Source organism: Chlamydotis macqueenii, chromosome 3, assembly GCF_036417535.1.
Source record: "Chlamydotis macqueenii isolate bChlMac1 chromosome 3, bChlMac1.mat, whole genome shotgun sequence".
NCBI classification, from domain to species: Eukaryota; Metazoa; Chordata; class Aves; order Otidiformes; family Otididae; genus Chlamydotis; species Chlamydotis macqueenii.
The window spans coordinates 8,020,359-8,047,406 of record NC_141558.1 but is presented as its reverse complement, the minus strand read 5'-3'; the positions used below and the strand labels follow the sequence as shown (position 1 = coordinate 8,047,406).

The following is a 27,048-nucleotide window of genomic DNA, read 5'->3' as shown; positions in this document are numbered from 1 at the left end:
AATCTTATCCGAGGAATGACAGGCTAATCACCTCTTGCTCTGGCGAGGCCTATCTGCAAGCCATGCAGCTGTCATACAGCCACTCGTAAGATGGGGTGGGTGACCTACCTGTGTTTACTTACATCTCGCAGCCCCGTCCCTGTGTGGAAATTTAGGGGTGAAAGGGAACAGTTATCTAACGAGGTGCAGTTCAAGCAAAATGGATCAAAGGCAACGAAAAAACACTTCCACAGCATAGAAACTGAAGTCGTGTTCTTGAAAGCTGTCATTTTTGGGCCACTTCCAAAAGCAAGTCTTGCCCTAAAATGAGGGTAATCAAACCTCCAACTCTGGCGTGCTCACAGGTAGCTCCAGGGATCAGCAGTTCACTTCCTTTCATTTAAATCATCAAGGATTAGCCACTGCTGGATTGAGATAATGAATTTGAGTTAATGTGACCAGGTTATGATCGTATCAGATAACGATGCCCCCTTTTTTGCTTGCATAGCATTCAGCTTCAGTGACTGCAGTACTCCAAGCAGCTCTGCAGGGTGGTGTGGGCAGGGATTGATGGGGTGAGAAGAGCCACCTGCCCTTTCCTGTGTATACTGTGGCCATAGGTGATGTGATATATTACTTTTCATTGATGTCCAGAGTGCAGGCTGGCTCTACATACCCTGTAGAAAAGCAGTAGCAACACCCTGTAGCTGAGTGAGAAAGAACCAGCACCTGACAGAATTAATTCTAATTACTGAAATGCTGATTGGGATCTTTGGGCACTGCCATGATCATAGTAATAGTAATAAATAATAATTGTGGTTATCATTATTTTATTATTGTTTTCCCTCTAGACATTGCAATGATGAGAAAGCCTTGGATAGACTTACCTAGATAATTACTTGTATAAATTTCCCCACATTCCTAAGAAACAGATTTATTAGCTGCATAATGCCAACTCTCTGCTAAGCTGGTTTTGATGGTTTAGTAAATATCATTAAAACAAATCAGATAGGAGTTGGTTAAGGGGGTAAGCTTTAAGCTTGATGGGAATAAATTTTTTATTCTATCATTTTATTTTTAGTCTTCCTTCCCATATAATCCACCAAAACATGCTTGCATCTTTTATTTACCATTAACAAATAGTAACTCTCACTCCGGGCTATTTTGCCAGGTATTTGCTGAATTAGGCTGCCAGAGATACTTGCAAACAAGTTAGATCCTGCACTGTTAAGAAGTTGGCCCGGTTTTTTCGCTTCTCCACCGGTACCTTGTGTGATTCAGTTTATTCTCAGTCCCTAGCAAAAGTCTAGGTCATGAAATCCTGTTCTTCCAAGGGCACTTGCTGTTCTCTTCTTCATTCACTTGCTAGTTGTTTAAGCCAGCATCTTCAAACTCGTCATCTTCTTTCTTAAATCTCAGCAGGGAGGCAGATTTGTGCCTCCGACTGTGATCTCCAACACTATAGCGTTCCAGGCTGCCGCTGATCCCGCGCCTTTAGAAACAGTCTTGACCGAGCAATTAGATTGTGTTCGTGGGTGAATAGCATTAAGGGTATATAGGAGATGTAGCTCTTTTGTTTGTTTTATTTTATTCTGGCCGTGCTCTCCGTGAACAAAAGCATTTGCTGTTAATCCCGTTGCTCGTCTTGGTTTGTAATGATCATTTCTGCGATGGTGAATTAGCAGGAGCTGCTAGGGCACGCCTGAGCTCACAGCCATTAATTTTCCTGATTTTTCTTCTGATAGAGCAGGTGCAAACTGGCAGCGTTTGACCCTAATAAGTTACACTAGTCTTGCCAAATTTTGTTTGCCTGGAACAAGGAACATTATTTGTATCAACATCCTGGTAAAAAGTGAGCAAATGGATTTATTGGTCAGGTAAATTTTCATGACAAATTTGCAAGCCTGTGTTTAAACAATGTAATTTATTTAATCTTGTGATTTTACTAGTTCTTTATCATAATCATACAATAGCACCATTACAGTATGTGTTTTCTTCTCTCATGAGGCTGATGGATAGTGGCTGAGGCTCAAAGATAATATTTATCTACAAGATAGTATAACAAAGGCAGAGATTTGCAAGTTAATACATTTTGAGCTGATAAAATAATTCCAAAAAAGAAGCAATGCTAGGCTGTAATTTATTTTTTTTTATTCTGTTTAATAGAATGTTCAGTGCCTTATGACACACGTATTGGAATGATGTTGCTCTATAAATGTCCCTTCCTGTAATCATTTACATGATTGATTACCTTGCAGCTGCATAAACTTGAGTAACTCACTAAATAACCTGTTACTACAGCATGCACATGCAGCTTGGTGCTTGTGTCATGGAAATGTATGTTGGTGTGTTTGGATATCTACACTTTTATATCTTACGAGCGTGTGGTTTTGATAAATCAAGCTCTTTGGTGGGAAATACGACTTCCCATGTAGAGTACTGTGTCTGTTCTGTTCATAGCTGAAGGCTGGCTATAATACAACGAAGTTTCTTTGTGGCTTCTCCCAATATAAATAGACATGTGGGTTTTGAACCGTTAATAACTCTGAGGATGATGAAAAGTCAAATAGTGGACAGTTTAGATGCAGCAACATTTCACTCTCTTCTTTGCCTGGAGTTTCAGTGCTTTAAGGATTATGTTCCACAGTAAACAAGATGTTCAGTCTGAATGGTATAGACTTGAACAGGAGTTTGTAATGAGCACATAGCTAACAGGCTCTTAAGCCTCATGAGAAGCTGCCTGTCCCAGTCTGGAGTCCGTTCTTTGGTAATCAGTTTGACAGAGATAAAACAAAGTAGCTTCTCTTCATTTAAGTGCTTCATCTTACATAAAAATCTTGGATTTCCTGTTTTCTGGAGACCAAAACACTGTCCAGGGAACAAAGCAATTTAATTTATTTTTTTTTCCCCCTATCTTTTTCGGTAGCAAATATTTTGCTCTAGTGGAATGGGAACACAATTAATGTAGGGTAAACATTTATGTTCCTAATGATAAAGCAAGGCAGCAAGATTAGCATGTCGAGCTGATGGGGCAGATCCCTGATGGGGAAGACGCGGGGTGAAGAGTCCAGGAAGCAGCTGGCCAGTGGGACAGGCTGTTGCTTTGGTCCGTGCAGGGAGGGACCAGCCCCAAAATGTGGGCTTAAGATGCCTCTGTCGAGGGTGGTGCTCCCACCTGCGTGCCGGCAGTCCCGTTGCCTCTCATTAGCTGAAATGTGCTTTTAGTGGAGGTTGTTCAAATTCCTGCCTTGTGTGAGATCCTGAGCAATAGAAAGTCAAAGATAGCAAATTATTTTTACTACACTACCAGAATCGGTCTGATTTCCTATTTGTTAAAAATAAATTCTGAGTGTAATATGAACAAAATTGAGGCTGTATTGTGGAGCTAGCTCTTTGTCGTCATCTCCTGTTGAAGAGGCAGGTAATGGCAGTAGGTTCTCTGTTCACGAGCAGAAGTGATGGACCTTTGAAAGGCAGAAAAGAAAAGACACAAACCAAGTCCCACATGCCTGGGGAAGTATCACAAAGGGTGATTCTGAACGTGTCTTTCTTTTACAAGATAATCTTTTCTTTCTGTGCCCTTTTGGAGCACAAAGCTTATAGACGTCATACCTTTGAGTCTACGGCACAGCGAGTCATATGGTTTTGAATGTAAATAGGTGTCACAAACTCTGTCAGGCCTCCTGTTCCCAGCCAGGCAGCCTGGGAGGAAGCTGAACCAACTGTTACTAGGCAGTAATGTACATTTACATAAAATGTTTCACATTTTTCATGTTTATTCCGTGCAGATGGCTCCATTTTGAACATCCAGAATTTGTTTTGACTTTGTGACTATAGCTTGTAAACAGAGAGTTGGCTGGCATCTGCACTGAGTATAGGTAGCTTTTTGTATTTGATCTAAAATTGAGTGAGCCTGCAGCCAAACCATTAGTCAGTCAAAATAATGTTACAAGCCGGTTAAAGGCAGCACGTCCAACCCGAGAGGGAAGCCTGAATTGGAGGCAGTAGCGCTGTCCATAAATTGACAAATTGATACGCTAGCGGTGTTTCACTTACAGCTACTTTAGCCCGACTCTAAATGCGGCTTTGCAAATCAAGGCATCTCACTCAGTTTTGAACTGAATCACACGGAATTCGTGTTGGTGCGAATAACGCAGGGAAAATGCGTAGATACACATGTATTTCTAACTCAAGGTGCAGGAAACTCAGTCGCATCGCTATTAAGCATGAAAAGACTAGTGCTGATTCTTGTCTGTGTGTATTAAATGTATGGAAATGATTTTCAAGGACAAATGAATACCAAAAATGTAAAGTTCTCTACTTTTGCTTTTGTCGGATCCACTCCTAATCTTGCAGATGAGGTTTTAGGGCTATTTTCCCTGCTATTAGTATTTAAGTGTTTCAGCTCTTTTCTGTTTATTAGTTAACAGAAAGGGACACCGATTTTGATTTGTTATTTCAGAGAGTAGTCGAGCCATCTTTCGCTTTAAAAGGTTCCCTGTGCCTTTGTCTTCTCTAGTTTAAGTAATTAAGTTGAAGGATAAGTAGCCAGAGTATGTCCAAAGGCGTTGGCTATTTTTTTAGACCTAATTATTCCAGACAATACCAAATATTTTTCAGTAACTCCCCCTTAGCATTATCTGTGCCTCCTGCTTATCTGCAGGTTCCGTTCTGTTTGCGTGTTGCTCAGGTCTATCACCTTGTTGGAGAAATACGTGATTTGGGAATCTGAAAGAATTCCCCAACAGCTACCATAAAATTAAGTTATTAAAGAGCTCTTGGAGCTTGTTTAAATGTAGACCTAAACAAACCTCTTTGCTATTTAGCTCAAGATAAATCTTTTTTAAAGTCCTGTTCTAAATCACTTCCTAATTTTAATGAGTTTATATATCAGCCTTTGCCAGATTTTTACTGTAGCTATTCTCCAAGATTACAGCCATGATAAAGTAAGGACTGAAATTGTTTATTATATATTATTCTTCAGAAGCAAAACTTTTTCCCCCAGAGGCTGTTGGGAGAGCTATTGATTTTCTGCCACAATGTGAAATGTGTGACCTTTATAATATGAGCAATGATTACAAGGCCAATAAAATGACATCATTCTGTTTAAACGTTAGAGTTCACAGGGCAAATAGCAGAATGTGCCACATGTAATGATGTCCACGGACAATAAGTGTACATTGCCTGGCTCCAGGTGAGACTGAAACACGAAGCAGGCAGGCTCTCCATCCCCAAAATATCCCATGTTTGTGCCGGGATGGGGGAACGGGAGTGTAGGTACCAGGCAGAGCTCTATCTTTTCCCAACTCTTAAGGCAAGAAGTCAGTGCTTTTCTGAGAGCAGACTTTTCTAAATGTTTGCATCTACTGATGCCACTGACAAATCTCCTCCTGACATGATACAGGGTGGGCTGTTCGAGGCACAGCTGTGTGCATTTGTACAGGTTTTCCCTGATCCACTGCATATGCATTTACAGGACTGAATTCTGTTCCTGTAATACAGCTTTAGCCACTTCACTGCGGTTCTTCTAGAGCGGCTGAGAGAAGGCTCTGTCCCAAATAGATGAAGTATGACTGCACAGAGCATATTGGTGTTTTAATACACGTGAAAACAAGAAACATAGAAAGCTTTAGTCACACTTGGAGGGGGATGCCACAACCTGATTCACTGAAATAATTTCAAAGAAGAAATTTATGGAATCTCTGCATTTCCTACTTCAGTCACATCAGCCTTTGTCACCGTATTATTTCCTTCCCTTCCTTCAAAAGCTCATTTTTGATCCATTAGGACCTGCTTCAATCAATTCCCTAGCTGTTCTCCAGCCTGTACCAAGTTAGATCCCCAGCGTGGAGAGCAGAGCCGTTCCCATTTCCCTTTGCGGGCTGGACCAAGCCTGCACTCAGTATTTGGCCTGGCTAAAGCTGGTGCCAAAGCCCTCGCTGCTTAGAAAGCGCAGGCAAAGCAGCACAATGCATTCGAGGCATCGCAGAGGAAGGAATAGGGGTGATTTTCTTTCCCATTTCTGGCTCATTGTGTAATATCAATAATCTCTGTAGCTTTGTATTATATTTGCCATAAGTGGCTCTAGTGATTGATTAAACACCTTAGCTTTTCTTTGGCGTTTAATCAATTGCAGCAGCAGTTTATTGCTTGGTGTATTACAAAGTAAAAGAGATTATTACTTAATTATTCTGAAAAATAGCAGCTTGCAGTTGTTGCTAACACAGGTGTGCGTCTGTGCTGACATTGATGTCATGTCATCCTTTCCTTTGTGCCTCCTCGTCACTGCTCTGGGAGAGAGCCTGTGGTTCCCACCGGGTCATGCGCAGTCATTCCCGCAGCCGTCGCCAGCACAGTGCAATTAGTGGCATTAAATAAATAATTCCTTGTGGTGGGGCTTCCCACAGTGCAAAGAGCCTGATTCTGTTGCTTGCTGGGTACCTCCACAACTCACTTAAATTATAGGCAGTGTCCTTATTAACCAGCCCGCGTGAATATGAACTCATTGTCAGGTACTGACTTCTCTGGGAAACAATTCAGCAAGAATTTTGTCAGTACCAGGAGGCATTTGGATAGCCTAGGGTGCGGCACCGGATGTGTGCATCGCTGGAGATAAATCATATATGGGGAATGTTATTGGTATGTGAGTGTGAGAACAAAAAATAACATTTTGTGACATCCTCTTGAGGATCTAGGAAATGGCAACTCTTTTTGTTTTGACACCTGAGGTTTTCTGCCTTGAGTGCAAAATTGAATCCATATGCAAGAGTTGAGAAGGAATATTGTGGTGTGATAAAGCATAAGGATTCAGGGCAGCGTACACATCTGTGCACGGAGGGGTACCACAGATGCCGTGATCAGTATGTGTTCTTATCCGTCTGCTTCTGCAATAGGATCTAACCCACCTGTATCCCCATGCAAATGAATAGTCCAATATTTAGAATTTAAAAATGGGGTTTTTGCCCTTGACTTCCTCTATGGTCAAAGGCAAGGGTATCTGTCTCTTTGTGCCTCACTTTCCTTTTTGAATGGGAGTAACCATCATTCACTACCTTAGAGAAGCTTATGAAATGAGGGACTGACTGCTAGCTGCTCCTCCATTGTGATAATGGACACCATCTAAATACCTTGAGTAGAAAAATGAAACCTCTTTAAAGCTTTGATCTTGCAGAGATTCGTGTAAGTTAAAGCTGTGCCCTTGACTTGAACAGGGCTAGCCAGTGGAAGACCAATGACAGAGCATTCACGGCAAATTTTAAGCATTTCCCCAAATGATTTTGGGGTGGGTGGGGTGACATGAGGGAAGAAAACCAAACCTCATATTCGTTTATTTTTCCTCCGTTGTGGTAGTAGAGGTCTGACCATCACCTTTCTAGTCAGCTTTGTGAATCCAAGAGGTTGGTAGTGCTCTTGCTCATGCTTAAAGCTGGCATTGCCTGTGACCAGTGATGCTTTGGCCAGTCCGTCTAAGTCACGCAGCATCGTATGCCGGTTTTGTGTCAGTCGTGCAATGGCTTTTGCAAGTACTCTAGCAGAATTGGAACGAGCAGACGTTGACTGTCCAGGGACTAGGAGAAGTTCATGTTTCTTTGAGAAGGTGCTGGATGGTCCTAACCATTAAAAGAGTTTATTTTCTTACTCCAACAGATTTCCCCTCCCCTCCTTGATGTTACCAAATTTATCACCACTTTTGTCTTTCAGGTGTAACCTGTCTTTAGAGTTGCAGACACATCAGCCAACCATGCATTAAGAACTCGGCCCTTACATTAATTCAGTATAATTTTCTTTTTGTCCAATAATTTCACAAGCACTAATCCACACTTCAAATGCAGGAGATACTTTGATCCCCAAATTGTTCAGCACTCCGTGCAGGAAAAACCGTAGGCCACGGTCATGAAACTCCTAGAGGATGGCTGCTGGCTTCCTGTGGCAGAGCTGGTTGTTGTTTTCCCCCCTCTCCCTTCTTTGCTCTAACCATTTTGTCTGTCTATCTTGTCTTGTATTCAGTTTTCAAAGCAATTGCCATGAAGGGCTTTCTTTTTTTAGTGCCTAAAAGGAAACAATAGATTTTTAGAATAAGCATATATATATTTTTATATGACCTTCTGTATATGCATATCATATTTATCATCTCTATTTTTTAATATACTAAGAAGTTCAAGCTAAACAGAAATTAATATTTATTATTGTTATGTTATATGAAAAGGTCTTTAAATGTATCCCTAAATGCACATGACATTTAAAATTATTCCAGTGCTGGATTCCTGAAAAAGTAGATGACCTTTTCTCTTGAAATTGGAGAGTGTTTTTTCCTTAACAGTTACATTCTGCACAGAAGATGAGATGTTAACCAAGCTATTAAAATGTATTGTTTCCCTTTGAAAGCTAATCCTGTTCCTCATTTTCATTAATGTTGGCTCATTCATTTTTCTTTTTCTTTCTTTCCTTTCCTTTCCTTTCCTTTTCTTTTGCAACTGTTTTTGCATGAAAATGCAGAGTAGCAATAAACAGATTTTTTGTAAGACTTGCTTTAAGACTCTTCTCTTTCAGATCCAGTTAAAGTTTTTAAGTTCAGTTATTTTAAAATTCATATTCTTCAGTTCCGTAAACAAAAAAAATGGAGAAATAGAATGAGGTGCAAAGCGATTTTCTAGCCCTCACTAATCAGTAAATGCCGACAAAATGGGGATGGTGCAATGTCCGTAATTTAATTGTCTGCTGTTACCAGGTCACCGCGAGACAGTAGCAGAAGCGGGGAGAAGCTGGAATTGGCCATGTCCAACCTCACTGCGGATGTCCTGGAATTACTCCTGGAGTTTGTTTACACAGGTTCTTTGATCATAGATTCAGCCAATGCAAAAACCCTACTGGAAGCTGCCAGCAAGTTCCAGTTTCACACTTTCTGTAAAGTCTGCGTTTCATTTCTAGGTAAGAATCACTCCATCTAGTGAAGTTTTAAGATTTTATTTTAAGGTTTGTAAGCCTTTCTTCTAACAACTCTTAAAAGATAATTAGGAAACTCAAGATTAAATATAATAATTTTTTTTTAAACACCTTATTTATTCAGGTTGAGATTTGAATTTAAAGTGGTGACACAGTGGCCAGTGAAAAAAGACTGAGGGAAGTGTAGCCTGTTGTTTGAGTGGCAACTGCTTTCACATCATGGATAGACTTATTTTGTTGAATCTTGTTTCATACTGGATGTCGTGATGACATTTCATTTCCCAGAGGTTGATCCCTGCACAGATACCAGGCTGTAATGCACAAGTTGCTTATAACTGTGGCAGCAAGTGTTGGGTGCTACACCAGCCCAGCTTGGGCAGGCACTGAAAGAGCTGAAGGTGGACTCCCACAGAGGAGTCAGGATCTGCAGTTTTCTGGCATCCATGAGAAAATCCTTCACATGTCCAATGTTCTTGTAAACAAGATCTGGTTGAACTACTGCAGGTTGAATTCGCAGGGTTTGTTGGTTCATACAGAGTTATGGTCTGATGTATACATGTCATAACAAAGGCGAGTGGGAATGAAATGTTGGTGTGCCCGCAGCTGGTGTGCCCTGGGTACACGGGGAGTGTTTTCCCTAGCAAGGGTGTGCCGAACAACATCATCACCAGTGCCATTGTCCATCCTCTCATGGCCACGAGAAGCCTATTCTTCCCATCCGGAGCACCATGTCATCCTGCTCCTTTCACTTTCCATCTATTTTCCAGCATAGACTGCTTCAAAACAGTCCAAGGTTTCCAGCTCCGTTAACTAAGCTTTACTAGTCTGAACTGAAACCAGCCAGCCCCATTGCTGTCACGGCAGAAGAGGAGGCAGAACTGGAGCTCAACAGAAACACGTGTTGGTTCAAATTGCCTGTATCATATGCCACTCCTTCACTAACATGGTTATAGTGAATAACACAAACTTATTAATACAAAAGTGTGATATGACTTACTTCCCATGTCCAAGTTCCAAATATCTCTTCTGGACTTCTGATTCCTGTTCAGGCTCCCTGAACTTGGTATGGAAGATCTTATTCACTCTGGACCCCAAATATATCTTCAACCCACATGAACTATAGGTTCTTCTTGGGCAGGTCTCATTTAAAATTGACATCTAGAATTAAAGAGTGTGGAAGATGAGAGTTTAGAAAATGTAGTCATTAAAAAAAAAAAAACCCAGGCAAACCTCAGATGATTCCAGTTTACTGCTGTGTTAATTTTCACTGCTAAGCTGACCTGCTGACAAGATGAGTGGTGTGACAGGGCTGGTACAGTGCAAGCGTCAGTAAAGAATTTGTGGTATTGCAATCTTCTCTTCTTTCCAGCTTTTTATACATCGCTTGTTTAAGAGTCTGTTCTCAAATGGATGGGTGGTGGGGAAACAAAGTCTGTGCTTTGCAATCCCACTGTGATGGTTGTGCAGCTTGAGTGAGGTCTCTGCCTCTGGCATTGCTTTCCGCAGCGTCCCTTCACCACCTTTTACAGTGAAGAGATCTCACGGCCTTTCCAGTTTAAGTTGCACTGTCTCTAAAGATTCAGCCACAAAACCAAAAGACATTTATTTCACTAAATCAATGTGAGATTTCTCTTTTCCAATAGTTAATACTTGAATTCAGTGAACCATGTTAGGGTATGAAATAGTAGAGTTGGTTATAAGCTCAGTGATATATGGGGAGTCGCTGAAATTTTGTATTCTCATTTGGAGGATTCATGGAGTGTAATTGCTTATTTTTATTTATAGCTGTGACTGGATTGCTCTACAGAGATAGCAGAGCATTTGCCATCTAAAAAGTTCAGGGAAAGGCGTTTTGTCTTCTCTGTGGCTCTGTTTTTTCTTTTCATCACCGCCACCTCTGCTCCACAAAGCAAAAATATGCTAAAAATCAGGGTTTTTCCAGGGTTTCTGGAGGATTCAGCAGTATGGACTGGATTCTCTCCCATCAGTGGCCATTTCTAAATAGTGAGAGAACTGGAGGGAAGTCCAAAGAGGCCCAAACAAGTGAAAGCCGTAAATTAATAAGTCTCTTCAGCACAGCACCATCTCAGGGAAAATTCAGGCCATCCTTTTTCAGCTGTGAAGCTCCAGCAGGATCCTAACTGGTTGATGTCCAGGCAGCTCTTGTGTCTCCTTCCTGGACCTCTCAGCACCGCTGGGCAGAGGCACCCCAGATCTGCTTGCACTTTGTGGTAGAAACATGCTGGAAGTGCGTCAGGGAAATTGTTTCATTTCAACAGGAGATTTCTTAACCAGCTTTAATGGGCTAATTATAGCCATGTTCTCTCTCTCCCCCACATGCTGTCTCCTCTGCTTTTGTCTAGACCATGAGAAATTACAACAGTTTTGCACCAACTGATGCAACGATGCTGACAAGTTCATACAGGCACCATATGATAACTGGGCAAATGTTTGCAAACTGGTCAGGACATCATAGGTATTTCCTCCATTCATATGGCTGAAGACTTGAGGGTTTTTTTGTTGTTTTTTTTTTTATATTTGTTTTATGCTAAACTCACAGTCATGGCACAAATAAGATTTCAGGAGATTCATCAGTATGATGATTTGGGTCTGTGATGCAGGGACACTCATCACAAGAATGAACAAATCCTGAGCTTGTACTTCAGCCTGCTGCCGATAAAATAAAAGTATTCTTCCTTCAGTCTAAAGAAGTTGGTTGAACTTGTTAAATTCATGGAGGAGAACAGAAAAGAGCAAGAGCTCTGAATTTTCCTAGTCTTCTGGGCAAAGGGCACAAAGCAAAGTTTGCAAAGAGTATGAGAGGGAGCTATGAGAAAAACTGAACGACAGACCCATGCCAAGTTCAGCATGAACAGGCATATGCATCTTAGGAAAGAAGAGGCCTTTGTGGTCCTTATGAATTCAAGAGAAAGTATTATGGGTAATTTTTAGTTCATCCAAGGTTCATCCAATTTTGAGCCAACTGGAGAGCCACGCTGCCCAGCCTGGAGAAACTGAAGCATCAACCATATCTGAAGATAGGAAAAATGAGGACCACTCTCACAGGGGAAGTGAATGCATCCAGAAGTCTTCCACCTATCACCCATCTTCAAATGCTTTTGACACTAGTAGGCATACCTGAGGAATAAGATCCCCACCAGAATGCACGCAGAGTAAAATGAGGAAAGGCAGATTTTATGTTAATTTTAGTCGTATACAAGTCATCATCTAGAAACCATCTCTAAGCAAAAATACACTACTTAATGGACACAGAGGGGAGCACTCAATCACTGAGCTTCCATCATACTGTTACCACAATCTTGCTAGGTAATTCTTCCTACATACCATCTATCACTGCCTTTATCTCAAGTTGTTGCACTCTCAGAAGTGCGGTCTTAGCAGTCTGCCTGGATGAGTATCTCATGATGTCTCTGCACAGGATCCTATTCCAAAATCACATCTAAGTGGAGAATAGTGGCTGCTGATCGGCTATATGGTGACATCCATAGATACAAGTATGCGGTTCAGCACTGTCTCAGACCAGTGAGAACCTACTAGCTTACATCTGATATCCTTAAAGTCCATTCATATATCTGTTATGAACTGTCCTTGAGCACTGGGAATAGCTTAGCAACCAGCAGACATGTTCTGAAAGGGCTGAAGGTGAAACTCCACAAAAATGGGTTGTTACAAGTCCAGCATCACTGTGGCAAGAACAGCAATTATTGTAAACATGTCAGCATCCAAAGGAAAATGGCTCAGGAGCAGATGGAGCAGAACTGGTCCTTAGCTGTCTTTGTCATGTCGATATTCGTAAGTGTCCCCAGATTGCAAACAGTCACTTGGGGTGGGCTGTGTTATACAGCAGAAGTCTGTACCTTAAGTAGTCATGTAGGCTCCCTTCATAGTCAGTGAAGAGTAACAGGCGTTGGTAAGGCATGGGTCTGCTCATCCTGAAGTAGTTATCCAAAATATCACCAGATTAATTCAAAACACTGCCAGATTGGTTCTCGGAATTCTTTGTTTACAGAGATACTAAGTTTGCTCAGTTGCACCATAGACAGCTGGAGTCAAGTGAGATCAATCTCACTCCCAAATTTGGAGTCAGCGGTGAAAAATTGAGGGCATGTTTTTTCTGTTCACAGGATAGAGATTTTCCGTGCCTCCTATAGCTGTTCCTCCAGCCTCTGTCTTGCTCACCTGCAATGATTCCCTCTAGTTCACATGCCAGCCCTCATCTTAAAAAGACATCGCTGCGCCCACCTTGCTGTGCTGCTCATCACATCAAAAGTGATGAAGTGCAAAGAAGTGCATCAGCAGCTTCCTGAACATAACGCAATCTGCATCTCCCCGGGACCTCGCTCTGAATGGCCTTGTCATACTTGCTGCATCAGACAGGGATAATTTCTTGTGAAGAATTTCATTCGAGTCTGCCACCAGGCAGTTTCTTGAGGAAGAGGAGGGAGTGAAGCTGAAAGGGAGAAGGTGGAACTGCTTCGAAGCTGGTGTACCAGGCTGTATCAGTCACCCAGCATTGTTAGAGACAGAAAAACCTGCCCAGATGAGAAGAAACCAGTCACGACCAGTGCTTCCTCTGCCCCACGCCACAGGCTTAGCTGGGGACGGTATGGGAATCCCTCTGATGGAGGCAAACCCAGTCCCTTGATGGCAAAGACTCATTCTTGCAAGTCTTTTCCATCATGTGCTAGTAAACAACTGCTTAATGAGTCAAACTTTATTATAAACCTGATGAGGATAAGATGGAGCAGCATCAGATTTATCTCTGACTTGAGAGTTTTCCAAGCCATGATTAGAGTTTTGGGCTCTGTTAGGTGATTATTTTACCCCCAGCCATATGTACACATGAAACTGTGCCAGCAGACAGAACCAAGGAACCTGGAAGATGTTTTTGGTTCTTTTTTTTTTTTTTTTTGAAAAGCTGAAATTTTGGGAGCTCTGTGCTTCATAGCTATCAGTTTGCAGCCTGTCTCTGGGCAGTCTTTGAGTGACAAAATCTTCTGACAGCAAGCGTTGCCGTTGCTGCCGTCTGCTTGAGGAAATGGGCTCCTTGGAGTCAGTACAATCAACTGATGCAAAATGAGATAACCTAGTTTCAAGATTGCTGCATCTGTAAAAGAAAATAAAAAGAGTTAGGGGAGGGAAAAAAAAAAAAAACCCACAAAATTCCTAATCTCATGCCAGGTTAAAAAAAAAAAAAAGTAGGTCATAAGCCCATTTTAATAAAAGCCATGTATAGGTAGCTTGCAGGTTTTAAATCCGATGAAGGCAGAAGCTGGGTGTAGGGAAAAATCCCCGAGCATTTCCAGCAGAAGCAATCTGATGAGAGTTTTGTTTGAAGAGGTGTGGGGCTATCACACGTTCCTGTCCGCTGCTCTGAAATAGCGCGCTGGGATATGATACTGCCCAGATGTGACACACTCTTGCTCTGACAGCACAGGAGCCTGCCGCTGGTACTGGTGCTTTTGTGATCTGTTGCAGTCAGTCTCTCTCTCTCATTTTAATTCTTTTTCTTGGTCCTATATCTTAAAAGAATATATTCTGCCTATTAGTAGTGGCATGGTTAACAAAGGCTGAGAAGAATCTGAAAGTTCCTCTTATAAATGTCTGAAATTGGTGGGTTTTTCTTCAGAATACTGAAAAGGAAAAAAGTGCAGTCAAATGTGTGGTGTAGCACACTTCTAAAGCAAAGCTACACACTGCGCCGTTACTTCTGTTTGCTGGGTAGGAGATAATGCTGTCTCCTCTGTGCATGATTTTCTTTGAAACCCACTACACAACATTTAACAGAAGGCGTTAGTATAATCTGTGTTTTGCATAAGGGATGTCATCACATTCAACAGCAACAAAGTTCCTTTGAAAAAAAAAAAAAAAAGGAGGAGGGAGGATTTTTTTTTTTTATTTGAAGTAGCTTAGCTGAACAGGGCAGAAATTATCATAAAGTGACTGCAGCATCCTCAGAAACGTCCTTAGTGCTGTTTGCATTTATTCTTAAGTGTCTGCACTGGCGTTTTACATCTTTGCTGTTTCTTAAAGCAACGTTGTGGGCGGCAGAAATAGCAGCAGTCTCTTGGCTGGGTTCCCGTCCCTTGGGAAGCCCCAGATACTGTTATGTCAGTAGGTTTCCCCAGTGCCTTGTGAAGGCTTACACGAAAAGCAAACTCAGAAAGTGCATTTCTCCCCCCATCCCCAGCTCAGTTGTTAGACAGATTTTGATTTCGTACTTTAAATCCCAATCCTAAAGTAACCCAGGGTGCTGCTTCTCATTAACTCCCTGAAATTAATTAGGGTTGGAGGTTTGTCTGTGGCATTTATTTTTTTCACGATCTTGGTAAAAATTTAAATCTTACTTTTAATAATTCTCACTTACTTTTTTTTTTTCCCCTGCTCCTTTTAGAAAAACAACTGACTGCTAGCAACTGCTTAGGAATATTAGCCATGGCTGAAGCCATGCAGTGCACTGAACTATACAACATGGCCAAAGCATACGCCCTACAGATTTTCCCAGAGGTGGCAAACCAAGAAGAGATCCTTAATATCTCAAAAGACGACTTCATTTCCTACATGTCCAATGACAGCCTGAACACCAAAGCAGAGGAGCTGGTGTATGAAACAGTGATAAAGTGGATTAAGAAGGACGCTGCAATCAGAGCTCAGGTAAAAATAATCTCAGCAGCCTCACTCTGCTCTGTTCCCATTAATGCCTCTTTTAAAATAGAAACCATCCCTGTGCAATTTTAAACATGAGGGTGTGTGGGAGATGGGATGGGCAGTTCAGATAAAAAAAAAAGAGAAAGGGAATGAAGGCTATGCACAAAATGCATTTAATTTCAAAATCTGATCCCCGTATCTGATCATTTAGAATCAAAATCTCATTTGCACAGTACAAAGCTAGGGTCTCAAGTTGTTGGCTGCAGGCCTGGTCAGAGATAAATCGGGAAGGATTAGAGTTGTGTGAGATGTTGCTTTAAGAAGGAGATGCGTTTCAGTAACAGTGGGAAATAAGAATCTGTCAGAAAATCTGTGTTTCTTTTGCTACCACATACTGAATGAGTGTAACTTCAGTACATAAAAAAAAAAAAAAGATATTCTGTATCTTTATTGGCTGCTTAGATAACCCCTTGGGTATTTTATATTTATTAGAGTTAGCCTTTCGTCAACTGTCTGAGCTATGCAGTCTGCTCTCGACTTGAGAAACTGAGTGTATTACTTTGCTCAGCACTGTCTCCAGATAAATGCTAGAAGCGGTGACTGTTTGGAGGCTGATGATTGTCCTTGGGACCAGATGTCTCTGGTGATATTTAAAAACTTGCCACTTGCCTTCAGTGCAGCTCTTGCAAGTCAGCCTGCCTGCGTAGTGAGTTGTGGTGGCCTGTACCCCAGACCTCTCATTTTGGAGGCCAGTTCTCGCCGTGGTCCCCAGAAGGGGAAGATTGTTTCCCCCCTTTCTGCTTCTTTGGAGGCCAAAGTTGCTGGGCCATCCTGGCAAGGCCGACTTCTGTTGATGCCCAGTTGCAGTTCTGGCTAGTTTAAGGAGGACAGTCCAGTTCCTTATGGACCATACTGGGATTCAAGGAAACCCTTGGCCACATGTTGTTGATGCCATCCCACATCGTGAACGGCTGTGCAGTTTTGATTTAAATGGGTATTCAAGCACCTAAATGTGCAGTGAGATATTAAATACATCACTGGATGTGATCCAGAGCAGCTGTATCTCTGTCCCTCACCTGGAAAGTGGGAGAAATAGCAATTCCCAACCTCACAGGGCTGGTGGATGAGGATAAGGGCATTAAGGGTGGTGCCTTGCTGCCTGCACTGGCGCTACCAACTCAGCCTCTGGCCCTTGCCAGCAACCTGCAGCTCTGTGGGGCTTTATCTGAACTTGTCCTGCCCTGTGAGAGTGGGTGACATAGCTCAGCAGGGCAGTCCTGTGCTGGGGACCCGCTGGTCTCTCTGGCCGCCTCCTGCACATACCAGGGATGCCATTTAATATTGCCCAGTGTTACTACTGCCTAAAATATTTACACCATCTGATGGATTTATTGAAATGAACCCCTTTTTGGCTCTCACTGGTCTTGAAAAACACAGTTTTACAGAGTATTTCACTCCTTGCCTGAAGTCTGATGACAGCACTCAGCTCTGTGCAGCTCTGAAGTTAATGCAACCTCGGGAATTGTTCCCAGGGGCTGGAGCACGGGAGCCCTGCGGCAGGAGCCTGTTTGCCTGGTGCAGACAGAAGGTGTCACTCACCGGGCGGTCTGGGTTACGTTTTCAAAATTGCTGGTTTAAATATTTCCTTCTGTGCCCTGCTGCGGTGATGTTATGAATTTGGGTTTTTAAGTGGTGGTTTTTCTTGCCCCACTCTCACTGCTGCCACAACCGTCATCATCTCCTCCTCTCTTCCTTTCGTGTTGCGGTTGGGTTGGTTTTGGCGTTTTTTTATTTCCAAGCTGCCTTCCCCTCTGCCCTGCTTCTGCAGTGCCTTTGTAGTTTACGATGGCAGTTTTATTTGCTTCTCCAAGTTTCTCTGTGGTGCTTTGGTTTCATGCATTGCTTTACGAGGGCTTTTAATTTTTAATTTGTATTTATCCAGAGATTAGGGTCTTGAATAAATTAATGTTAAAGATAGCAAGCAGATAACTATTTTCATGCCCAGTCCTACCACTACACTAGTTTCTTTGGATCGTAGCTCTCATTTTTTTTTGTACTCTGTGAACTGCTTGATCTATCAGACAGCTCTTTGTTAAATAGGTACTTATTTTCTAAAAGTAGGAACTCATACTTACCATGAAAAGTACCATCTTTACAGTAATGACTTCTGCATTTTCAGAGCTCAGGAACAAATAGCTCTGATGGTGGATAGGAAGGAAGACAGACCTAAATAATCTTATTTCTGATAAAGATGATGAGTGAAAATTTGTGCTTGGTGTGCAGCAAGGCCCACCACGCTGGGAGCTGCCCCACCTCCCGTGAGAGGCATGGGCTGCTCAGAGCTTTGCAGAACTGGGCAACCATGGCAATAGCAAACACGGGGCGGACCTTCCTGCGGGAGCTGTGCATGGATATGGTGACTTGAGTCAGAGTTTGGTGAGGTGGATTCACTCAACTCTTTTTACACTCTTTGGGGTGGGGAACCAGCACATGAGGGACACCAGTGCACGATTGTGGCTTCTGCGCTCAGCTGGTGGGATCTGTTGGGAGGGTTGCTGGAGAGGTTTTAGCCGTGAATTGTAACAGCCCCAAACCCACCTGGGTAAGGTGACCAGTCGATTTTATTTCTCTCTCCTCAAGGCAGTCTTGGCAGTTAAATCTTTCAGGGCCTGGATTTCCAGGGCCTGCACTTTCTTCATATCTCCCCTCTCCCAGTTTCCGTTTTGCCTGCCTGCCTTTACGATCACATTTTTATTTTCAGTAGCTGCAATGGCAGGTGATTAAAATGCCTCTTTGGCAGCTTCTTCCAAGCATTGCATTGATGAGTCTCCCAAAGGTGGATGTCTGGCACAAACAGGGAAAGGTCTGTGCTCTTCATCTCACCTGCACGTCCATCTTCCCTGGCCAAGCCTGGCAGGGCTGTGCTCAGCAGAGACATCCCCACGGAGGAGCTTGGAGAAGCAGCCCTCTCTCTAAATCAGCACTCTCTGCCCCCAGGGCACCTGCAGCCCTCCAAATCTCCTTCTGCCTTAATGGCTTTGTGTCACTCTGGAGTGCAAGCTTACACCTGGGGACAGTAAATCTCACCACTTGTGTTCCCCACACCGCAGCTCCTTTTGCCACGCTCCTACGACAGCTTATCCATCACTGCCTGCCCTCCTGTCCAGATCCCTTTCTGAGAGCCTCTGGGAAGGAGATTTTCAGCTGAGCTTCCCGTTGTCCTGGAAGATCACTGAGTTTTCTATCTTCCTGCTCTTCTCTGCCTTTCTAAAAGCTCTTCTTCGAGTATCTAATTGCTTCTACTTTTGTTATTTCTTTCCTCACTGGGCTGGAGGGCAGTGGCAGGGAAGGAACCAGGATTTGTTTGGAAGGCAAGTTGAAAAGCTGTGCTCTGGCTGACTTTTAGTTCTGTGCTCATACAAAGTCTTACGGTGCTTATAGAAGTGTTCGGTGGCGTTACAAAAAAACAACACCTAAGCCTTGTTACAAAGAGAGAATAACAGTGCTTTAAAGGTTACTGATCCATCTACATAAGACAGAGAGACAGTTCAGAGAACGTCATACATGTTAAGCTAGGATTTGGTAAATAGCTGTATCCAGTGCATTGCAGGAGCACGCCGCCTCATATGGTAACGTTTATGGAGCTATTTTCGTGCTGCTGGTAGTGCAGTCGTGTAGAATCAGTCTAACCAAAAAAAGCAGGCTGTGATGTGAGGTCTGGACTAGGTAGGTAATTTCCTGTACCAGCAGACACGGAGCGCTGGCTGTAGGAGTTCTCTTGATTGCTTGTCACTGAGTGGAAAGCCTGCAGCTGACTGACGCATCTGGAAAAGCTGAAGTTACTGGTTTTTCTATTTATTTCTCTTCCTGACTGATGGACAAGATTGTAGGGTTTATCCTAACAGTTATCCCCTTGATAAGCTTATTACAACTCCGGCAAACTCATGCAAAAAATATATTGTATAATGGAGGCTTTGCTGTCTGGAAACAAGGATGGTCTGAGCCATCTGAACGAGCGAAGATTTCTGCCAGGCCCCGTGCAGTCTTCACCTGAGCTCATCCCCCAGCTCTCTGCGTGGCCTTGGGCAGGTTGTTTCACCTTTCTGCCCCCATTTCTTACGCTATAAGCTGGAGGGAAGTGATGTCTCCCATGTGGGCTGTTGGGAGGATCCGGTGGATAACGAGCCGTATTTTCCACTGGTACTAACAGCTGCAGTCGTGCCCTGCATCCATGTGGGATGGGGAAGATGTGAAGATGCTGGATGTGCAGCAATTTGCTGCCTGCCCAGAGCACGGACGTACCAAAGATTGTTGGAAACTTTCCCACTTTCTGCCCCAAGTCCAAAGTTATATCTGTTTTCTCTGACATAAAAAAACCACAGCAACATGTTTGTTAATAACAGAAAGCCTGGGAAAACAAGACTCCCAGTGCATGAAGCTTTCCTCTCGCCCTGAGGAGGGACAAGAAGTGAGGAGAGGACAAAGATTTCGATAAGTTGCCTGGAGCAGCACTGGAAGAGAGGCAGGTACTGCAGCAATGAGTGACAGAGAAGCTCGGCTGAATGGCAGTCACCTTTTGCTGCATTCTGCAAGGATATCATCGTGTGCCCTTTTTTTAAACCCTATTTAAAATCACAGTGTCCTGCAGCAAAATGAAATGTCTCCACCATAAAGGCATTAACAAGCCTTCTATGAACTTGTGTCCTCAGAGGCAGATTTGTCTAAACAGCATCTTCATGGTGCCTGAGAACCAAAGCTGCGTAGACAAATGGAGGTAATTTAGAGAAGAGCAACACAAATTATTAAAAGACTGAAGGAACTGATGTGAGAAAAAAAAAAGATTAAAAGATCTGAATATGCATGACTTGGCCTAATGACAGCTAAAGAGGGATAAATACCTACAAGTGTTTGAAGCCCCAAGGAGAGGAGTTGCCTGGAAGGATGCAAGGAGTGTGACAGCAGTAAGGACCACTGGGATGAATTTGAGACTTGGCAAATTAGTCTAAGAAAACACAAAGCCCACCTGAAAGCCCTATATCTGTCAGTGAGGGTAAGGAGAGGTGATGGAGAGGAGGAAAGGATTTATGTCAAAAATGCTACAAATGCCCATGAGCTATATTTTGGCAGTGACAGAGAATGGCAGTTAGAGGCAAGATCCTGCGGAGGAGAAGGGGTGGGTAACCATGAGAGAGCAGATGGAGGATCGCTGGTCTGTGGTTAGGCTCTTGAGATGGTAGCGTAAGTTCTCAGGCACATTTTAAAGAGTCTCCAAAGTTACACAGAAGAGCAGATTGCTCCAAGAAAATGGAGAATCTGACAGGGAACAAGCACAATCCCTACTCTGCTCAGTGGCAACAGGGAGGCAATGGTATGTTCAGATGCTGATATGCAATACCAGCATGTACAACTTACTTAAGTTCATCATAATAGGAAATTAATTGATCAATCAATGTACTTAAGGGCATTAAGCTTCAGGAAAGCAGTGCTGGAATGAGTATGAAAAGGAAGCTTCCAAGGGAGCCTAAGTGAATTAGGCACTAACACGCTATTACAGTTCAATTAGGCCTCTTTGAAAAGCCCAGGCTACCCTGATGCTTTGAAATCCATTTGTGGGAAGAGCAGACAAATTCAAAAAGGTGCCATAATGAAAGTGCAAGAAGCTCCCATTTATCTGAAAGGGAAAAATGCAAGGGATGAGCAGTAACCCTTGTGATTTCCCAGGGATGGGCTGCTCAAAGAGCTCGGATTTAAATGAGCCTTTTGCAGACACACTCAGAACCTGTACAGGCTTAGAGAGGGAGAAGAAAAGGCAGCAGCAGGAACAGAATCAGTGCAGGAACATGCCCTTAGCTATGTATTGGAGGATGAAACTGCATTAAGTTTTTTTTTAAAAAAGAGGATGCAGGTGACATTAGCAGTTCCTTAAATTCCCCTCAAGCTAATTTTTTTTTTTTTTTTAAAGAGATACCCTTAACTGGGAATCAACTGAATTATTTCTCTGAAGTTTATATTGCTTTGAGGAGCTCCCTTGTCTCCCAGTCTTCTCAGTCTCTTCATTTGTGGCTTTTCCAACACATTTTCCTATTTTTTATAAACTATTTCTCTGCTGTTGCTGAAGCAATGGCCTTACCAAGACACGTCCTCAACCAGCTCCTCGCGCGTGCTCACTGGCGTTGCCTTGTGCTGCACATGGCCCCAGCACTCGGGACCGACCTCCACAAACAAAATCGTTTTACACCATAGGCAAGGAGAATTTTGGAGAATTATTGCACGTGGATTCATGTGTCAGTGTGTTGCAGGGATGAACGTATGAGGAGTTTACTTGGTTCTGTGAAGCATCTTAGAAGCCTCAGCCATTTTGTTGCTGGCAGCGTGCATTTGTGGTGCATCTGTGTTTGATTAGGTGACTGCCCATAAACAAAAGAAATGCCACTCACTGCTGTCATAACCTGTGGGGGAGTTTAAAGGGTTTATTTGGTAGAGTTTTGTCAGCAAGCTGGAGATTGCATGGTAAGAGTGAAGTTTTCTTAAGCCTTAGTGTCAAGTAAATTCCAAGTATAAGGGACCAATGATTTATCTCCCTGCGTATTTGTAAAACTCTCATCATATTACCTCTAGAAATACCTACCTGTGTGCTGCTTTGCAAACAGTTTGGAGAAGAGGACAGCAGTTCGCTTTCCGCGGCGCTGATGACATTACAGTGTTTAGTCAGCTGTGCTGCCATAAAGATGTCACATTGAAACCTTATTTCAGGAAGACAGAGGGGCTGCTCTTTCTTTGTTGCTAGGCATGAGATTTATGCATGTGGCATCCCGCCATCAAGCCACTGGCTGAACCCAGCGCCTGCGAACCGGATTTTCTGCCACGTGTTTATCTCATGATACTATCAGGCTGTCAGCTGGTGTGCTACCAAGCCTTTTGGTTTCATCTGAAGGCAGCATTGCGATTCCAGGAAGTCAGTACGGGTGATGAATAAATACCGAGCGCACCAGAGAGCTTAGGGTGGGCTTGGTTGCAACCTTGGGTGTAGGAATCTGCAGGAGGTTACTGGAAATACAACATGTCTTTGTAATAACCTGGGGTTAGATGTATCAAAGCAAGTACTCTCATTACCAAAGAACAGGGCAGCACCGTGAAAATCTAGCTGAAAAGGCGTATTTCTGAGAACAGCAGAGCAGTGCACCAACAGCTTTGGCTTCCCCAAACCATCCCTGGAAGTGTTCAAGGCCAGGCTGGATGGGATCTTGAGCAGTCTGGTCTAGTGGAAGGTGTCCCTGCCCAGGCAGGGGGGTTGGACTAGATGATCTTTAAGGTCCCTTCCAACCCAAACCATTCTGTGATTCTATGAAACCAGTCAGTTCCCTGCTTGGCTTGCACTTAGAAACTTGGAGCTGGCAATGTTTTTAGTATTGAGTTGGGCAGCCTGCTGGGGAAGCCGGAGTTGGGCTGGAGATGGTTGCGGGGAGGAACCGCTCACGTCACCGCTCCAGCATGCCTTCTTTCTTGGCCACCACGCAACATCCCCAGCCATCACCGTCAGCACAGCCCGCTGGGCAGTTCATTACCCGGCCGCAGGGTAGGCATCAAAGGCTAGCATCTGCCAGTTTGGGGGTTTTAGATTATGTTTATTAGTTAGAGTACCCTCTTCTCATTTGAAGGAGATTTAAGCAGTGGGGAACTGATGCTGCTTCAGCTCTGTCCCTGATGGCTTCCTCCATCCAAGGAGGTCCTTGCCGCAGCTCTCAGATGGGGCTGGTGCAGGACGCAGGGTGACTCTGAACTCGGTTTTATGTGAGACAACATAAATCTCCTCCGTAGCTCTCAGATGAATCAAATGTATTCCTACTTTGTAATGTTTTTAAAAGTTCTCTTAAATTACACATAAAGAGCTGAAACAGCAGTTTGTTGGAGCAAAACCGTATCGTAATAGGGGTAATCTAACTTCTGTATTTGTATTTCTAGCTGAAGCATGTTTCTTTAGGCAGATAGCACAAAGGATCCTTTGTAGGAGGAACAGTCAGCTAAAGATTCAAATGAGTTATAAGGCATAAGGGAAACATTATTTTAACCTCTCTGGGTGTTACTTCAAAAATGTTCAAAATCTTGAGAGCTTTCCAGTGTAGCATTTAAGGAGCAGGAAGTTTGACTCTATAGCAGTAAACATATTTCCTTTTAAAACTAACTGAATACTGCTGTAGCCTAAGTCTGTGCAGGAGCACACTGAGAGTCCTTTCAGAGAATACCTGTGAGGATTTTACTGGATTAGAGATTTGAGAATAAAAAGATTATTTTTAATGTGATACTGAAGAGGGTTTTGTAACTGTGACTTAGAAGATACCAGAAGAAATCCCACTTGCAAGCAAGCATTCATAATAACGATATAATTAGTAGGAGACGAAATGTCACAAAAAGTTTAGCAAAGTAAATGTCCTCACTCAAACTACCAGCCAGGAACAACAACAAAAAAAAAAGCATTGAACCGTTTTGTAATTTAGTTTGTTCAAGCTCTAGCCTGCCTGCCGAGATGGGAGTAACTTATCATAGAATCACAGAATGGTTTGGGTTGGAAGGGACCTTTAAAGCCCATCCAGTCCAACCCCCCTGCAAGGAGCAGGGACATCTCCAACCTGCTCAGGTTGCTCAGAGCCCCGTCCAACCTGGCCTTGAACGTTTCCAGGGATGGGGCATCCACCACCTCTCTGGGCAACCTGGGACAGTGTTCCACCACTCTCATCGTAAATAATTTCTTCCCTATATCTAGTCTGAATCTGCCTTCTTTTAGTTGAAAACCATTACCCCTTATCCAATTGCAGCAGGTCCTTTTAAAAAGTCTGTCCCCATCTTTCTTGTAAGTGTCTTTTAAGTACTGAAAGGCCACAATAAGGTCTCCCCAGAGTCTTCTCTTCTTTTCTCCAGGCTAAAACTTACGTATGAACAGATTGTTAGGGAAAGACTTGAAAGGGTCAGCTTCAAGGTATCATGTTGATCATGTATTCCTCTGGGTCAATGCTGACCCAGTGATAACATTTAAGCTCCCTCGTAGTGTGATTGCGACCTCCCAAGCACAGCGCCCAGGGCAAGCGGACACGAAAATTCCCACCAGAGGGAAGAAGCAATCGCCCTTTAGTTTGGGTTGACATCTGGTTGTAGACAAATTAATGTGACGCGGTCTGAGGCATGGTCTGAGGAATGCAATCCCTTCCCCAGGAGCTGATGGCGTGCAGTTTTAGGCCAGAAGGGGACATTGATATTCTCTGCTTCCCCTGGTACTTGATGCAGCCACTCGGCTCAGATTGCTCTGGGGACTGTGTTAAGTGTGTTGACTAAATCTTTATTAATTGTAACGTGAGTTTACACATGTCCAGCTGACAAGCAAATACTTGCTTGTATGTAGCTATTTAGGTGTCTGAATCTAGAGCTGAATCTCTCCCTGAAATGTTTAGGTAGTTATGGAAAGATAAAAGCTCCTAAGATTGTCCTTTCCCTGTTTTTTTATGAAACACACTTGTGATTGCAGCCTGGTTGAAGACCCTGCTTTCAGTTCAGCCACTGAAATCAGTGCTGGTGACGTAGGTGCCTTAAAGTAGGCCAGATAGCGTCTCTCGGAAGTCCTTGCTCTACTGTGTCCCCAGTGACTGTCCAAAAATCCTTTGCTCAGGTGGTAGCAGTACCCTGGCTTCTGCAGAATCACCCTGACCGTGCACAGCACCGTGGGTGTCTGGCAGCATCACCACTCATCAGGAAGTTCATGGACTGGATCCTCTGCGGGTGCAAAACCCGAGCAGGTCCCTTCATCCAACGGTAGCTATGATGAGGTTCAGGTCACCTGAGAAACCAGTCCTGGCGGTCTTCAAAAACTTCCCTAGCATTTTAAACAATAAATTCATTAGAATTTTGCATAATAGTGTCCATTTTCAAGGAGCTGAGGCAGGATGTCCCATGTTTATGAGTTGATAACTCCTAATTTTAGGCCAGAAGGAGAATTAATATTCACTGCTTCACCCTGGCATGTGGTACAGGTTGTAGAGCAGCCATAAGTGATTCCCAGCAAAGACCTGAGAAATATTTCTACTTGTCCAGCCAGCATCCACAGCCAAGTAGCGAGAAGAAAACATCCTCCGAGTTACAGGTGCAAACCACAGCTCCAGGGACCCGAGGCTGTTGTCCGCTGAATTTGACAATGTGCCCTGCACAGGTATTCTGCTGTTTTAATAAAAACCAGTAACATCAGTATGTGCAGTAGATATTTCATAGCTGTATCAGGAACAACGGAAAGAGAAGAGAGAATGGAGAGCAAGTAACAGATGGTAAGGAGGTTGAAATGCTTTACAGTACTTATTCCAGTCTTAAATGAAAAGGATAATAGTAACAGGATATTTAGTACAATCACAGCTAACAGAGCTAGGAAGCCTTCATAAGGGAGAATCCAAAAGAAGAAGGCTGCTGATTGCCTAAATCACTTGAATATTCTTAAATCAGTGAGGCTAAATGAAATTCACCCTTGACTATAGTGCTGAAAAGAGCTGGTGCGAAAAGCCGTTGGTTTATAGAAGCCTCTCCTGTCTTCTAGAGACACTGCGCTAGTACGTACTCTTCAAATCCCTGGTGAAAAACACTGCCATTATATGTACCCTTCACGCCATCAGCGACGAGCCTGGGTCGCGACTGCGCGTGGCCGTGTACAGGCACACACACACACAGAGCTGGCTTTTTCCAGCTCTTTGAGCAAAGGGAAGCGTAAGAGTGAAAAGTGACATCGGTTTTGATATGTGACACTAACTTTCAAGCTGATGAAAGGGAGCAACATGTTCTAATTATTATTCCCCTTCAAAATAAGCCACGAGCTCAGACAAAAGAGGAGAGAAAGGTGGGGGGAAATGCGGGAGAGAAACAGAATCACATTTTCTCACTTATCTAATTAAAGCAAGGTGGGTGAGCGAGAGGGAGAGCTCACCGTGCTCAGGCAGCGGCACTGCCCTGTTTATTCTGGGAAAGGTGGGAGATGGAGGCAGTCGCTCTGCTGGGCCTGTGGGAATTGTCCATCCCTGCCAGAGGATTCCCAGTGCGAATCCACGTTCAGCTTCAGGACATCCTGGTGCCTGTCGAACCCCGTGCCCTAATTTAGTGGCACAACTGTTTGTGCCTGTGTTTTGCCTTGGTTCATGGTACAGATGCTTCCAGTGCTGCTGTCGCAGGAGCATCAGGAGTGACTCTGGCATGTGCCACCACACCAGGGAAAGGAGCTGGCTCCGTATATTTTACAACTTTATTTAAACTGCCCTTTAGGGACTCATTCTGCTTCCTGAGCAACGTGTGGTGTGGATTAACCTCCCTGCCGGGGGTTGTCTGGCTCACCCCGCTATATCCGCTGTCCGCATTATTCCTGTGTCCTGATGCCACGTTTCGTCTTGGCTCCTGTGTAAGGTTAAACGCCCCCAACCTTCTTAAAAAAAGCGC

The 27,048-nt window shown here is 43.5% G+C and overlaps 1 protein-coding gene across 5 annotated transcripts in view; it reads left to right on the top strand.

Annotated features, from left to right (window-relative positions):
- The window catches only part of KLHL29 (kelch like family member 29), a 401,554-nt gene that overhangs the window by 335,645 nt on the left and 38,861 nt on the right, over nucleotides 1-27,048 (top strand). For all 5 annotated transcript variants that reach the window (XM_086744242.1, XM_086744243.1, XM_086744245.1 and 2 more), the window contains 2 exons: nucleotides 8,708-8,907; nucleotides 15,338-15,597. In XM_086744242.1, the coding sequence (XP_086600368.1) occupies nucleotides 8,708-8,907; nucleotides 15,338-15,597 (460 nt within the window). The remainder of the gene's footprint in view (nucleotides 1-8,707; nucleotides 8,908-15,337; nucleotides 15,598-27,048) is intronic.